This window comes from Leptodactylus fuscus, chromosome 6 (assembly GCF_031893055.1).
Source record: "Leptodactylus fuscus isolate aLepFus1 chromosome 6, aLepFus1.hap2, whole genome shotgun sequence".
Taxonomy (NCBI): Eukaryota; Metazoa; Chordata; class Amphibia; order Anura; family Leptodactylidae; genus Leptodactylus; species Leptodactylus fuscus.
Window position 1 is genome coordinate 21650202 of NC_134270.1, and position 16356 is coordinate 21666557.

The following is a 16356-nucleotide window of genomic DNA, read 5'->3' on the forward strand; positions in this document are numbered from 1 at the left end:
CTCACCGACTCATCAGTATTACGCTCAGATCTATGGTGGACACATGGTAAGATGGTAGAATTTTTGAAATTTTCTTCACCTTGGTGGGTTTTAGTCATGGACATGCATGAATCCCCTGAAGCAATGATTCCCATCACAGGGACGCGGAACCTTCCAGAAAATCCCAAGAAATCATTAACTCCATTCACCAATCTTTAATGACTTCTACTCAGCCGAGGAGATTGTTCCTGGGATTCCCAAGACCTGAAGGCCCCATAATGTGCCCTACAAGAGCCTACAGGAGACCCATCTCATTACATCTCAGGAGCAGGGGCTCAGTATACTGTATGAGAGGGAAGGGGCGCTTGGGGGTGTCAGGAGATTTTTGTATTTTCCCGTGATTTTTTTGACTGATATTACTTGTCTTGGAAGGAGCGGTCACAATATTTTTTTCCTTGAGGGAGGTCATTTTTCCAGGATAGGTGAGTTTATTATTATTCTGTTTTATTTTTTTTGTATTTTTTTGTTTTACCATAACTGTTATTGCCTTTCTATCCTCAATGTACTGATATTTTTATTTAATTGTTGTTATTTATATATTTTTAGCTTTTTAGTGTTTCAGAAGGAATAATGTTCGGTTTTGGGGGATTCTGTTATTAGTAGAAGTCTTATTAGGATTGGATGCAGAGGTTTTCATTTCATAGATTTTTTGTACATTTTTTATTTTCCATTTTTTCATGGCCACTGGAAGTGATAGGGTTAACAACTTTTATATTATTACAATTAGGATCAGTATGTTTGGCATCAGTAGCGCTCATTTTATGTTTTTATCAACTTTTTTTATCAATAGGAGTAGTGATATCTGCGGCATTTATATTAATTCTTAGAATATTTTTAGTGTTCGCTTAATTTTTTTTAAATTATTTTTGTAAACTTTTTATCAATAGGAGTAATATTTGCTGCATTTAGATCAATTTTTGGTATATTTTTGTGTTCGTAGGAGTAGCAGTTTTACTGGCAGCAATGATCTAAATTTTAATTCATTTTTTATAAACTTTTTTTATCAGTAGGAATAATAGTATATGTGGCATTTACGTAAATTTTTGGAATATTTTTTTATTACTAGGAATAGTATCTGTGGCATTTATTTAAATTTTTGGAATAATTTTGTATTACTAGGAATAGTACCTGCATAATTTACGTAAATTTTAGGGATATTTTTGTACTACTAGGAATAGTATCTGCGAAATTTACGTAAATTTTTGGAATATTTTTGTATTACTAGGAATAGTATCTGTGGCATTTACGTAAATTTTTGGAATATTTTTGTATTAATAGGAATAGTATCTGCGGCATTTACATAAAATTTTGGAATAATTTTGTATTACTAGGAATAGTATCTGCGGAATTTACGTAAATTTTTGGAATATTTTTGTATTAATAGGAATAGTATCTGCGGCATTTACATAAAATTTTGGAATAGTTTTGTATTACTAGGAATAGTATCTGCGGAATTTACGTAAATTTTTGGAATATTTTTGTATTAATAGGAATAGTATCTGCGGCATTTACATAAAATTTTGGAATAATTTTGTATTACTAGGAATAGTATCTGCGGCATTTACGTAAATTTTTGGAATATTTTTGTATTAATAGGAATAGTATCTGCGGAATTTACGTAAATTTTTGAGATATTTTTATATTAATAGGAGCTTACTGGCAGCAATGTTCATCTCGTTTTTCATTTATTTTTTTTATAAACTTTTTTTTATCAGTAGGAATAATAGTATCTGCGGCATTTACATAAATTTTTTGAATATTTTTGTATTATGAGGAACATTCATTTTAGAGGCAGTATTATTTTATCCATTTTTTGTCATTTTTTATCCGCCAGGAGTTTTCGTGTTATTATTTGTAGTCTTGACTACAACAGTGTTAATTTTAGTATGTTTTTGTCCCTTTCTGTGCCTCTGGCTGTGCCCCACAGGGTAAATAGAGTCCCAGTGTTATCAGAGTCCCGGCCAGGCACTTTTAAGGGAAAACTATGCACTTGGAATTTATGAAATCACGGCGATCGTTTTGGCCTTTTCCAGACAATTCTGTATTTTTTTTTGGACCCGACGCTGTGACTTTCTGCTTTCACACGTCCAGTATGAGACAATGCCTCGCACCTCACACTTTATATCAAGGAACTAGGAAAAAATTACTTTATCTTCTAATTTTTCCAAAATTCCTGGAGCGGCCGCGGGGCTGATCTGTCACTTTATAGAATAGATTTGATTCTGTTGGATGGTAAGGAGCCTTCACGAAGCCAGGAGTCTTGGAGGAGTCTTCAGTACTTTAGTAACTTCAAAGGCCGCCAAGATGGGATCAGCGGCTCGGAGTTGCGCTTTACACTGACAGCGTTCTCCATTCTTGCCTCACCTCGGTTCTGCTAGATTAGATTTCACAGGCCAATGGATTCAGGAGTCACTCACAGCTGCCTGACGTCTCCACAGGAGCAAGGAACACTGGAGGAAGGAGATCCCGACAGCCAGAGCCTGGACAGGACCCAGGAGGAGCTGCAGGGCCAGGTGAGGAGGTTGTCGGGTGTTCCAGAGGACACGACTACAGAGCAGATGAAGGCAGCGAGCCCCCAACCACAAGTCAAGAGCCAGAATACAGAGCAGCTATTAAATGGGCTCAAGACTCCGCAGGTAAATCCTGTCTTATGTGTCCTGACCAGTGCAGTACCAGAATCTAACACAGGGGAGGGGAGGCGCCTTATTATTTATGAAAAGCACTGCTTTACTTATTTTTGGTATTTGGTTTGTGTAATCTGTGTTTTTATATATTTTTTTTAATTATTGTAGTTTTTCCTCCTTTCCTGAAATACTCTGTGCTGTTGGGGAACCTACTCCTTCATCTATGTCGCTCTAAATCACTCAACTACTGCAATATGAACAAACTCCTCTCCTGAAATACTCTGTGCTGCTGGTTTCCCTGCTCCTTCCACTGTGTATCTCTTAGTATGTGACCTCATCTATTAGATCAGCACACTCCTCTCCTGAAATACTCTGTGCTGCTGGTTTCCCTGCTCCTTCCACTAGGTATCTCTTAGTATGTGACCTCATCTATTAGATCAGCACACTCCTCTCCTGAAATACTCTGTGCTGCTGGTTTCCCTGCTCCTTCAACTATGTAGCTGTCAGTATATGACCTCATCTATTAAACCAGCGGTCTCTTTTCCTGAAATACTCTGTGCTGTTCAGTACCCTGCTCCTTCCACTATGTAACTCTCACCTGTGACCATCCACAAGATCCACACACTCCTCTCCTGAAACCCTCTGTGCTGCTGGAATCATGGCTGCTTCAATTATGTAACATTTGGAGTGCCTTTAGCGATTGTGATCTGACGTAGATGAAAGCTGGTGGCGCTGTTGTATTAGGCATATGGAAACCTACAGTAGTGGTGAGAGGTGGTACTGCAAGGGGTCTGTGAAACTGGAAATTTCAGTAAGATTTAAAGTATTCACCCTCCATATATGACATTTATTTATTAGTCATTAAGTCTCTAATGTTATATTTTATATACTGTTATAAGTGTCACAAGAGAACATGTATACCCTTAAAGGGATAGTCTGGGACTATGATATTGATTGATGTGACCTCTTCACTAAATACCAAGCACAACGCCGTTCAATGTATAGTGGCTGTGCCTGGTATTACAGTTCACCCCATTCATTTGAATTGGTGGCCGAGGGACATGATGTCATTGGCTAGGTTACCAACCCGTCCCTTTAATACTCGCAGGTTTAATATTAATAGCTATAGGAGGTGCAGAGGTAGTAGTCGCGGGTGGGTCATAGAGCATGAGAGGGCCCAATGATCATTTATGGGGCTGTGACAGGCCATACAAGGGTCCAGGAGCTTCCAGTGTTGCCTGTGGCATCTGCTATTTTTGGGATTGCTATCACTTTAAGAACTTTTTACAGTATGTCGGGTTATCTTGGCACCTTGATGTTACCCGATCCTTGCATCTAAATGTATAATTATAGGGTGTTTTATGCTCCTGAGGACGGGACGTCGCCTCTCACGCGCGTTTAAACCGCTTCTTCCCCGTAATTTATAACCCCGCGGCCCGGCTCTTTTGTCACCGGCAGACACCCATCTGCGAAAGGAAATTAAGTGAACACCTGCACAGCTACCAATTAATTAACGCTGAACTTTTGCGCTCGCCGTATTAATGTGGTTTCCACCTGCAATCAATCATGATATAATGGCGGTACGCTGTCTCGCTGCAAAATGCACCTCTAGATCACGCAGACCTTCTTAAAGGGCCAGCACATCTCAATAGAGCCTGTACGTTCATCGGGGTGCGAATAATTCAGAAATTGCTAGCTGTCATGATTAGAGATCTGACTCTGATTTTATAGACTTTTTCTCATTTTGATATGTTTTATCTATTAAAGATAACCTTTCTTCATCTCCAGCTCTTTGCATCCTTCAATAGCCACTACTCCACTGGTTCTGACACAGTTGGAATTTTTTCTCTAGCCCCCACCATTCCTGAGCAATCATTTCTGTTAGTTTCAGCACAATTCTGCCCTCTGCTGTAAGGTGGGCAGTCTCAGACTACCTGCACCAACTAAGGACTGCCCACCTGACAGTGGATAGCATAAGTAGTATATTAGGGGCTGAGACTAACAACTGAGATTGCTCAGGAACCGTGAGAGCTAGAGAAAAAATTCCAACCGTGTCAGGATCAGTGGAATGCCCACTTGTTGAGTGATGCAAAGAGTTGGAGTTTTTGGAGGTTTGAAATGTCCCCTTTAATTGATATATATATATATATATATATATATATATATATATATATATATATTTAAATATATTTTATTTTATCTATCAATTTATATTTATCTGGATTTTTAGGTGTCTAAAGAAAGTTCAGAAAATCAAAGTGGGTGTCTAGAAGATGAGGTCTTTGTAGCAGAAGATACTGATCCCCTGAAGGTAAGGCAAATCTTGGAGTATAAGTAAGTAACTGGAGTATAAGATATGCTATAACAAGGTTGGGTCAAGATATGTCAAATAATGTGTTCCCAGGGCTTTAGGTCAGTATTATTTGAGTATGATTTGGTTATCTGTGCACTGTATGACTGGATTATGGAACACTATGTGGTTATCAGTGCACTGTATGGCTGTACTATTTGACCTCTATATATCTGAGCACTGTATGGTAGTATTATTGAGCAATATTTGGTTCTGTTCGCTGTATGACTGTATTATTTCAGCACAATTTGGTTATCTGTGTATAGTATGGCTGCATTACTGGAACACTATTTGGTTATTTGTGTACTGTATGGTAGTATTATTGAGCACTGTTTGGTTATCTGAACACTGTATGGTAGTATTATTGAGCACTATTTTATTTATGTGTGCACTGTATGGTAGTATTATTAAGCACTGTTTGGTTATCTGTGCACTGCATGACTGTATTATTTCAGCACTATTTGGTTATCTGTGTACTATATGGTTGTATTACTAAAACACTATTTGTTTATCTGTGCACTGTATGGTATTATTTGAATATTGTTTATCTGTGTACAGTATGGTTGTATTATTTCAGCATTGGTTGGTTATCAGTGCACTGTAAAACTGTATTAGTTGAGTACTATTTGGTTGTTATCTGTGTACAGTATGGCTGTATTAATTCAGCACTATTTGGTTGTTATCTGTGTACAGTATGGCTGTATTATTTCAGCACTATTTCGTTATCTGTGTACAGTATGGCTGTATTATTTCAGCACTTGTTGGTTATCAGTGCACTGTATATCTGTATTATTTGAGTACTATTTGGTTGTTATCTGTGTACAGTATGGCTGTATTAATTCAGCACTATTTGGTTGTTATCTGTGTACAGTATGGCTGTATTATTTCAGGACTGTTTGGTTATCTGTGTACAGTATGGCTGTATTATTTCAGGACTATTTGGTTGTTATCTGTGTACAGTATGGCTGTATTATTTCAGCACTGTTTCAGCACCATCAGACAGGGAATCAGTAGGGAACCCATCCAGGCCAATGACCCCTGGCTAGTGATAGAAATCTTTGCACGTTGAGTTCTCCTTTGACATCCAGGCGGGTTTTCTGGTGATTAACAAGAAACGTTCTTGCTGCTTGAATAGATTTACTAATAAACACGTTGCGAGCCGTCGGCTTCGCGTCCATTTTCATCTGCTTTGATCATGGCCGCCGTTCCCGTCTGGGTGTCACAAATAAACATGTCTCAGTGAGGTCCAGGCGGCAGGTCCTGACAAGCGGCTGCAACGCGCCTTATAGAAATGAATATGTGGAGTGTAAGATTGTCATCCGGGAGAATAAGAAGTGTAATGTAATCCATCTGATTTATGTGTGACTAGAGGAGAAGGAATCTGAATGAGGCTTAAAGGGGCCCTCTAGCTGACTGTAGGCCATGTACATGATGAGGATGTGTCACAGGAGTGAGTCCACTGTGGGTCTAGTCGCCGACCGCCATCGTTGTGGCCAATAACACATTCCTGTTCTTAGTGGATATTGTCACAGTCCAGACACTCGTGGAAGTTACCAAACCCTCAAAATGCTCACTGTCTAATCATTGATATTACACATGTGGTCACAAGATGGCGCTTTGTCAATGTAATACAACTCCACCTAGTGGCAGGACATGTGGATGCTCCAGTTCTCTGTTACCCCCTACCCCACCCCATTATACGGACCCTTGGCCTAATAACATTGCTGTTTGTCCTGTCACTTTCGGCTATAGGGAAATCCTCCTTATATATGATATTGTGTGTAGCTTTATGTAATACTTTCTTCATTTCTCCCCAGACACGCCACTGTCACCTAATGGGAGAGACCAGCGAGCGAGATCCACAGACAAACAACGCGCCCAAACGTCAAGGGGCTTATAAAATGACCTACAATAAAATGGCCGACAATAAGAGACAGAGTGACCTGGAAGACGTCATCAGAAAGTAAGTATTTGTAAGCGAGGAGCTAAACACGCTCCAGACATGTAGCACGGTTAGAATACAACAACTGTGTAATGTATTATACTCCAGTCACCACTAAAGCAGCATTCAAAATAGTTGTGCTGTCAGGATGCTGCACAGGGACAGCCTGGGCTCTGGAGAGTGATACTATGGTAGTTTATCCGAAGTATAGGCCGTGATAGTAAGATTACCAAAACATCCCTTTAAGGGAAGAGTTTCCCTGGAGTGTTCCTTTAAGAAAAGTCAAGGTCAATGTTAGACACAGTGACCCCTAGAGGCCAAAACACAACGACAATGTGTGTGAACTGAGGACAAAACTTTTCGGCAATTACAAACCGCCTCCAACTCTCTGCAGAAGTTTTGGGGATAATTTGTATGAATTTTCTGGTTTCTGACACTGAAATATCACGTGAAGCGGTGATCACTAATGAAAATCCTCCACGTGACTCATTAATCTCCGCACAGTCAGGCTTCACCGAGACTAAGCCCTTTATAATAGGCAGCAAAGAGCAGAATTATCATTTCATGTTATCAGATGTGACAGCCAAAGTTCAGCAAAGACAAAGCTACAAGAGCTGAGATTAATGAGCAAACAAACTTATCACTTAAAGGGGAACTCCACTTATTACTCTTCTACACAAGTCACTCAGTGATCAGATATCTACAACATCCGCACACCGTATACTACAGTACAGCTATTACTACTGGCAACCAGCCTGTATATCATGTCTGAGAAGTTGTCACAGCCCCGCCCCCTGTTACTGACATCACTGATATAATATAGTGACATGTGATCAGCCATGAGATCCGCACACCGTATACTACAGTACAGCCTGTATATCACGTCTGAGAGGTTGTCACAGCCCCGCCCCCTGTTACTGACATGACTAATCCCAGCTATATTATGATTCTATAGTTCACCTGGTACCCGCTGGCCATGGAGGGGTTAATACGGCCATATCCTTGCAGCCGGCAGACATTACCCGGTAAATAATTTTTCTTCGGCAGATGTTTCCTCAGTTATTTTTATTCACTGCTGAAAGGCAAAGAGATAAAATAAACCTCATCTCGTCTTCTTGTCACGGGGCAGGCAGGCAGCGGCGGCGGCGGCAGCTCGGTGATTGTAATAAGTCAGTGATGGACGAGGCGCGAGGCGCGGCAGGCAGAACAGATTGGCAGATTCATGACATTTCCATACAGGGAACAGATGACAATTGGGAGCCGGGTCTCGGGGAGACGGGGATTGGCGCGGTTATAAGTGGAGGTGACAGGTTCACAGTGCGGAGGCCGCGGCGAAGGCAACGCAAGGAAATCGTCTGATCTGGGAAGACGCAGAATGTCTTATGTTTATGGGTGAAAGGTTTTACGTGTTGTTTTTGGATTACAGGATAACTACTGAACCCCACACTCACTGATCATGTGATAGGGATGGACACAGACAGCTGGGGCCCCTATACAAGGACAACAAGAGGCCCCTATACAAGGACAGCTAGGGGCCCCTATACAAGGACAGCTAGGGGCCCCTATACAAGGACAGCTAGGGGCCCCTATACAAGGACAGCTAGGGGCCCCTATACATGGACAGCTAGGGGCCCCTATACAAGGACAGTTAGGGGCCCCTATACAAGGACAGCTAGGGGCCCCTATACAAGGACAGCTAGGGGCCCCTATACATGGACAGCTAGGGGCCCCTATACAAGGACAGCTGAGGCCCCTATACAAGGACAGTTAGGGGCCCCTATACAAGGACAGCTAGGGGCCCCTATACAAGGACAGCTAGGGGCCCCTATACAAGGACAGCTAGGGGCCCCTATACATGGACAGCTAGGGGCCCCTATACAAGGACAGCTGAGGCCCCTATACAAGGACAGCTAGGGGCCCCTATACAAGGACAGCTAGGGGCCCCTATACAAGGACAGCTAGGGGCCCTTATATAAGGACAGCTAGGGGCCCCTATACAAGGACAGCTACGGGCCCTCTATACAAGGACAGCTAGGGGCCCCTATACAAGGACAGCTAGGGGCCCCTATACATGGACAGCTAGGGGCCCCTATACAAGGACAGCTGAGGCCCCTATACAAGGACAGCTAGGGGCCCCTATACAAGGACAGCTAGGGGCCCCTATACAAGGACAGCTGGGGCCCTTATATAAGGACAGCTAGGGGCCCCTATACAAGGACAGCTAGGGGCCCCTATACAAGGACAGCTAGGGGCCCCTTGTTCTCCAGTATCCCAGCCTGATTATGAATACACATTTAATATCTTGGGAGGCCGGAGGTCATTTGTAGAATGTAATGGCAGTAGCCGAGGGCAGGGAAGAGTCCCTATAAGTTTTTATATTTAAAGAGGTTGTATCTTTAAGGACAGTCTCCTACCCCCAGGATAAGGGATAAGTGTCAGATCACTGAGGGTCTGATTGTCAGTTTCCCAGGAGTCAGAACAGCGTTAAGTGTCCTTAACAGCACAACCCCCTTAAATTAAATATGTCCTAAATTCATTGTTCGACTTGCAACTACAGTTATTATTATAGTGATCCAAATTCCCTGTTATCCTGTGTACACAACTAAAAATTCTAGTTGAGATTCTTGTCACCACTAGGGGGAGCTCACATGTTTTATATTGATACAACTTCTAGAGGGAGCTCATTACATACATATTATACATCCACCACTAGGGCGAGTTTATTATGTACAGATTATACAGCCACCACTAGAGTGTGCTCATTACATACAGATTATATATCCACCACTAGGCTGAGCCCACTATATACAGATTATACAGCCACCACTAGGAGGAGCTCATTACATACAGATGACACAGCCACCACTAGGAGGAGCTCACTAGATACAGATTATACAGCCACCACTAGGAGAACTTTGCTGCAGACAGACTATACAGAAACCACTAGGGGGAGCTCACTATATACAGATTATACATCCACCACTAGGGAGATGTCACTACATACATATTATACACGCAGCACTAGCGGGAGCTCACTATGTATAGATTATATACCCACCACTAGGAGTTTGCTGTGCACAGATTATACAGGCACCACTAGGGGGAGCTCACTGTAGAGATTATACAGGCACCAGTAGGGGGAGCTCACTGTAGAGATTATACAGGCACCACTAGGGGGAGCTCACTGTAGAGAGATGCATACACTACAATAATAAATCCAAATACAGTGAGGGCACATAGGAGTGTACTATTACTCTTGAGTTCCTTCTCTGCAGATAATGGGCAGTTGCGATCTATATGTACAGTGATACTCCAGACCATCGGACGACCATCCAGTAATCCAGCAGCAGTCCTGACAGATCTCTGTGATACCCTCCCAGTGGTGTTGCAGCAGATTTCTGGACTATCAGTTGTAAGATTATTGGACCTTCTGGACGTTCTCATGATTCAACGTTTGGATGGAATTTTTCTCGTCTCACGATCCAACATTCCGATAAAATATTTTGTTCTTTCCAGTAATGGCCTAAGCAGAAGTCGTGCTGATCCAGATCCTTCAGGGTTTAGGGTGAGGTCAGTCTCTGTAGCTGGGATCGTGAGTGTATCAGCTGGCAGGAGGTGCTGCGTACTTCGCGCCTCCACCACACACATCACGTCATATTCTATGTTTAGCCGAGCCGTCATCTTATACAAATATATGAAACCATAAAACATTATAAGTGACTGCGGATCTTGGCGATCACCCCTCAGTTGTTCCGGTGCCCCCTCCCCGATCCGCAATATTCCTGGATTATTAGCGGGCAATTACAGAGGATCAATTAACTATTGAACTGCCAATAACTTCCTGGTCTGTGCCAAGGAAGAACATGTCATAATCTTCTGCAGGATCAGCACACGCCACTGAAATACTCTGTGCTGCTGGGGGCCCTGCTGTTTCCATTATATAACTCTATAAGATCAGCCCACTCCTGTCCTGAAATACTCTGTGCTGCTGGGACCCTGCTATTTCCACTATGTAACTCTCAGTCTGTGACCTCCTCTGATATTCGGAGGCCGCTCTCAGCGCCCATCTGTACAGCAGCCCTATGACCTGACATGAGTGGCGCCCCCTGCCTCTTTCTATTGGTACTACAGAATTTTGCTTTAGATTTTTGGTTTGCCAGCTGGTTGATGTTACACGGAGCCAGGTACCATATATATTACGGAGACGTGAAGGTTCATCTCCAGACACCAATAAATACTAATGCACCTTTTAAGAGAATTCCACAGGTAGGCGAGAGAGACCGACACGTATAAAAGAGACAGAGAAGGAGAGTGAGAGGGAGACACAGAGTGGAAGCGAGACATCCAGCCGTGAGGTAGTTGCGGGGTATTCTCTATATCCATAGCACATATTCTGCTCTGTGGACATGGAGTTGATTGTTTATGTCTGGAAGGATTTGGTGATTTTTGCTTTTCAGGATTTAGGTTTTCCTTTGTGACTTTCTGATTTCAGGTGAAAACTAAAATTCTTTTTGTGGCAGGAAAGATTCAGAGATCAGTGGCCTGACCATGAGGCTGGAGCAGGAGCGCGGCGGGTGTGCCGACCTACAGAGGAAGAACAAGGAGTATCTGGTCAGTCACTGGGCCTGGGGTCATGGGGGAGGGGGGAGAGCTACAAAGTTTAGAAATGTTATAGTTTTGTGGTTTTCAAATAAAGAGAATTATTCAAGATGTAAATTCATCCTGTATGTGAGGATCTGTCCTATATGTGAGGATTTGTCCTACGTGTGAGAATCTGTCCTATATGTGAGGATCTGTCCCGTGTGTGAGGATCTGTCCTATATGTGAGGATCTGTCCTATATGTGAGGATCTGTCCTATATGTGAGGATCTGTCCTATATGTGAGGATCTGTCCCATGTGTGAGGATCTGTCCCGTGTGTGAGGATCTGTCCCGTGTGTGAGGATCTGTCTCGTGTGTGAGGATCTGTCCCGTGTGTGAGGATCTGTCCCGTGTGTGAGGATCTGTCCCGTGTGTGAGGATCTGTCCCGTGTGTGAGGATCTGTCCCGTGTGTGAGGATCTGTCCCGTGTGTGAGGATCTGTCCCGTGTGTGAGGATCTGTCCCGTGTGTGAGGATCTGTCCTATATGTGTGAGAATCTTTCCTGTGTGTGAGGATCTGTCCTATATGTGTGAGAATCTTTCCTGTGTGTGAGGATCTGTCCTATATGTGAGGATCTATTCCATGTATGAGGATCTGTCCTATATGTGAGGATCTATCCCATGTATGAGGATCTGTCCTATGTGTGAGAATCTTTCCTGTGTGTGAGGATCTGTCCCATATGTGAGGATTTGTCCCATGTATGAGGATCTGTCCCGTGTGTGAGGATCTGTCTTATATGTGAGGATCTGTCTCATGTATGAGGATCTGTCCTATGTGTGAGACTCTTTCCTGTGTGTGAGGATCTGTCCCCTGTGTGAGGATCTGTCTTATATGTGAGGACCTGTCCCGTGTGTGAGGATCTGTCCTGTGGATGAGGATCTGTCCCATGTATGAGGATCTGTCCTATATGTGAGGATCTGTCCTATATGTGAGGATCTGTCCTGTGGATGAGGATCTGTCTTATATGTGAGGATCTGTCCTATATGTGAGGATCTGTCCTGTGTGTGAGGATCTGTCCTGTGTGTGAGGATCTGTCCTATATGTGAGGATCTGTCCTATACGTGAGGATTTGTCCTATACGTGAGGATCTGTCCTATATATGAGGATTTGTCCTATATGTGAGGATTTGTCCTATATGTGAGGATCTGTCCTATATGTGAGGATCTGTCCCGCACGTTCTTCTGCTGTTCACGAGCGTCACTATCTTTCCTCTCAGCTATAAGACATATCTGCACCATTATACCGTTATATACTGATATCTTCTGGGCTGATCTATTATTTACATATATAATTAGGCCTCCTATATACCATGTTTTCTGCTGCTATAAGTGACAATCCTGACATCGCGCCTCTTCAGGCAAAGGGACGGCTATCTGCAAAAATGAATTAGTAATGGGGTCTCTGCCCATCTGTAGGTTCACATTGAAGAACTTGAGGAAGAATTGGAGGCTGAGAAGACCATAAGAGCCAAGGTATGGAAATAAGGAGCTCTAGTGGATCGTATACAGAGAGGATTTAATTCACTCCCTTTAAGAGCCCCCTGCCTCAGCTTTACTACAGATATATTTCATCATGGTAGACAAGTCAGTAGAGCTTTAAAATTTCTGAAACCGGAATTTGAGTTGCTTTACATGATATATATGTGTGTATATTAGCCTCAGAGCATTAGGAGAGCTCCCACTAGTGGCAATTTTTTCCCCTCATTGTTGTGTCAACAATATAGATATTTGGAAGCCTCTGAGGTGACGTTTCAGACCATATCTTTGCATTACAGGTGGAGAAGCAGCGTGCCGATCTTGCCCGAGAACTTGATGACCTCCATGACAGATTGGAGGAGAATGGAGGATCACCAACCTCTCAGGTACAAGCATCCACCAACCAATCCAGGCTTTAACATCAGAGGTCTTCTCCTGAAGAACGTCATGTGGCCCCAGGTGGTCATGACATTGGTATTTCATATTGACCATGTTCTGGCCGGAGACATATCATCTATTCTACTCTAGTCACACCGAAAGGTTACCAAGTCCACACTCCTCTGCCTGTAGTTAATGGGACTATTATCTAAGGTTGGGGGACAGGTCAGGTTTCCTTCAGGATGCCCCACAAAAGCTTGGCTAAGGTGAAAGAGTGACTGGCCCGTCACTCAAGAAGCAGAGCTGAAAGTGTTAAGGTTGCAGGTAGGTAGGTGCGCCATCTGACCAATTTGCTGCTACTCAATGGAGGAAAAGAAGGAAACAGGAGATCTGATATAGATAACTTACAGCTGGCCCTGGCATTGTTGGGCATTTACGGGTGACTCCATTCACAACAAAACTACTAGAAAGCCACACCCACTTGACGGTGTGCGGATATTCCCTTTCAGCTTGTATTGACTTAGTGTTGATTTTAGGTTGAAATGAACAAAAAGCGTGAGTGTGAACTGATCCGTGTACGACAAGAGCTGGAAGAGGCCTTGCTCCAGTCAGAGGCCACAGCATCGGCTCTCCGGAAGAAGCATGCTGCCGCCCTGCTGGAGGCAACAGAGCAGCACGAGAACATGCAGAGAGTCCGGCAGAAACTGGAGAAAGAGAAACAGAAGATGAAGGTGGAAGTTGAGGAGCTCACCATCATGGTAGAAAATCTCCAGAAGGCCAAGGTAATAACTAATGAGTGTGACTCCACCCCCTCATTTACATATACAAAGCTACATAAAGCCAGTTGTAATGCAAATACAGATAAGATCCAATTATCATAACAGGGATCAGTGGTCACCACAGAAGGGAAATTAATTATACACACAGCCTTCTGACAGCAGAGGGCGACACCAGGACAAGGAACCACAACCAGTACAATAATTATATACACATCATTAATAATATGCTGTACAGGCTGATGTTATCTGGTATCAGCCACTTCCTAATAGTCTTCTACATAGGGGCAGTATTATAGTAGTTATATTCTTGTACATAGGAGCGGTATTATAGTAGTTATATTCTTATATATAGGAGGTAGTATTATAGTAGTTATATTCTTGTATATAGGAGCAGTATTATAGTAGTGATATTCTTGTACATAGGAGTAGTATTATAGTAGTTATATTCTTGTACATAGGAGCAGTATTATAGTAGTTATATTCTTGTACATAGGAGCAGTATTATAGTAGTGATATTCTTGTACATAGGAGTAGTATTATAGTAGTTATATTCTTGTACATAGGGGGCAGTATTATAGTAGTTATATTCTTGTACATAGGAGCGGTATTATAGTAGTTATATTCTTATATATAGGAGGTAGTATTATAGTAGTTATATTCTTGTACATAGGAAGCAGTATTATAGTAGTTATATTCTTGTATATAGGAGCAGTATTATAGTAGTGATATTCTTGTACATAGGGGTAGTATTATAGTAGTTATATTCCAGTATAAAGGAGCAGTATTATAGTAGTTATATTCTTGTACATAGGAGTAGTATTATAGTAGTTATATTCTTGTACATAGGGGTAGTATTATAGTAGTTATATTCCAGTATAAAGGAGCAGTATTATAGTAGTTATATTCTTGTACATAGGAGCAGTATTATAGTAGTTATATTCTTGTACATAGGAGTAGTATTATAGTAGTTATATTCCAGTATAAAGGAGCAGTATTATAGTAGTTATATTCTTGTACATAGGAGTAGTATTATAGTAGTTATATTCTTGTACATAGGAGCAGTATTATAGTAGTTATATTCTTGTACATAGGAGTAGTATTATAGTAGTTATATTCCAGTATAAAGGAGCAGTATTATAGTAGTTATATTCTTGTACATAGGAGCAGTATTATAGTAGTTATATTCTTGTACATAGGGGTAGTATTATAGTAGTTATATTCCAGTATAAAGGAGCAGTATTATAGTAGTTATATTCTTGTACATAGGAGTAGTATTATAGTAGTTATATTCTTGTACATAGGGGTAGTATTATAGTAGTTATATTCTTGTACATAGGGGTAGTATTATAGTAGTTATATTCCAGTATAAAGGAGCAGTATTATAGTAGTTATATTCCAGTATAAAGGAGCAGTATTATAGTAGTTATATTCTTGTACATAGGAGTAGTATTATAGTAGTTATATTCTTGTACATAGGAGCAGTATTATAGTAGTTATATTCTTGTACATAGGAGCAGTATTATAGTAGTTATATTCTTGTACATAGGAGTAGTATTATAGTAGTTATATTCTTGTACATAGGAGCAGTATTATAGTAGTTATATTCTTGTACATAGGGGTAGTATTATAGTAGTTATATTCCAGTATAAAGGAGCAGTATTATAGTAGTTATATTCCAGTATAAAGGAGCAGTATTATAGTAGTTATATTCCAGTATAAAGGAGCAGTATTATAGTAGTTATATTCTTGTACATAGGGGCAGTATTACTGTATAGTAGTTATATTCTTGAGTAGTATATTGCTTACTGCTGACTTCATGTTGTTGCCGGTGACCCATGAAAAGTTAATGGCTTGGATAAATTGGGAGACATGATGGCTACAACTGGATTCTCATCATCCTCACGCTCCGATGGTCCACAGTTGCTAGAGAAGTTATTTATTAGTCTACAGGCCACATCTCTCATCTGTAAAGTCAGGCTGGAGCTCTCTGATGGATTTTGCACAGCAAGGACATAGAGTAATAGTCACATAACCTCAAATTGATATATTGTTATTGTTATTATAGGTGTCTAGATATTGATGATATCTCGCTATAACAAGATATGTCTGATGACATCATATGTGATCCT

The 16356-nt window shown here is 41.5% G+C and overlaps 1 protein-coding gene across 1 annotated transcript in view; it reads left to right on the forward strand.

Moving 5' to 3' along the window:
• Positions 1-2435: 2435 nt before the first annotated feature.
• LOC142209948 (myosin heavy chain, skeletal muscle-like) overlaps positions 2436-16356 on the forward strand; it is a 36252-nt gene continuing 22331 nt past the window's right edge. Inside the window, exons 1-7 of the mRNA XM_075278981.1 lie at positions 2436-2675; positions 4894-4974; positions 6831-6976; positions 11476-11566; positions 13011-13067; positions 13370-13456; positions 13985-14230. Coding sequence (XP_075135082.1) covers positions 2436-2675; positions 4894-4974; positions 6831-6976; positions 11476-11566; positions 13011-13067; positions 13370-13456; positions 13985-14230 — 948 coding nt within the window. The remainder of the gene's footprint in view (positions 2676-4893; positions 4975-6830; positions 6977-11475; positions 11567-13010; positions 13068-13369; positions 13457-13984; positions 14231-16356) is intronic.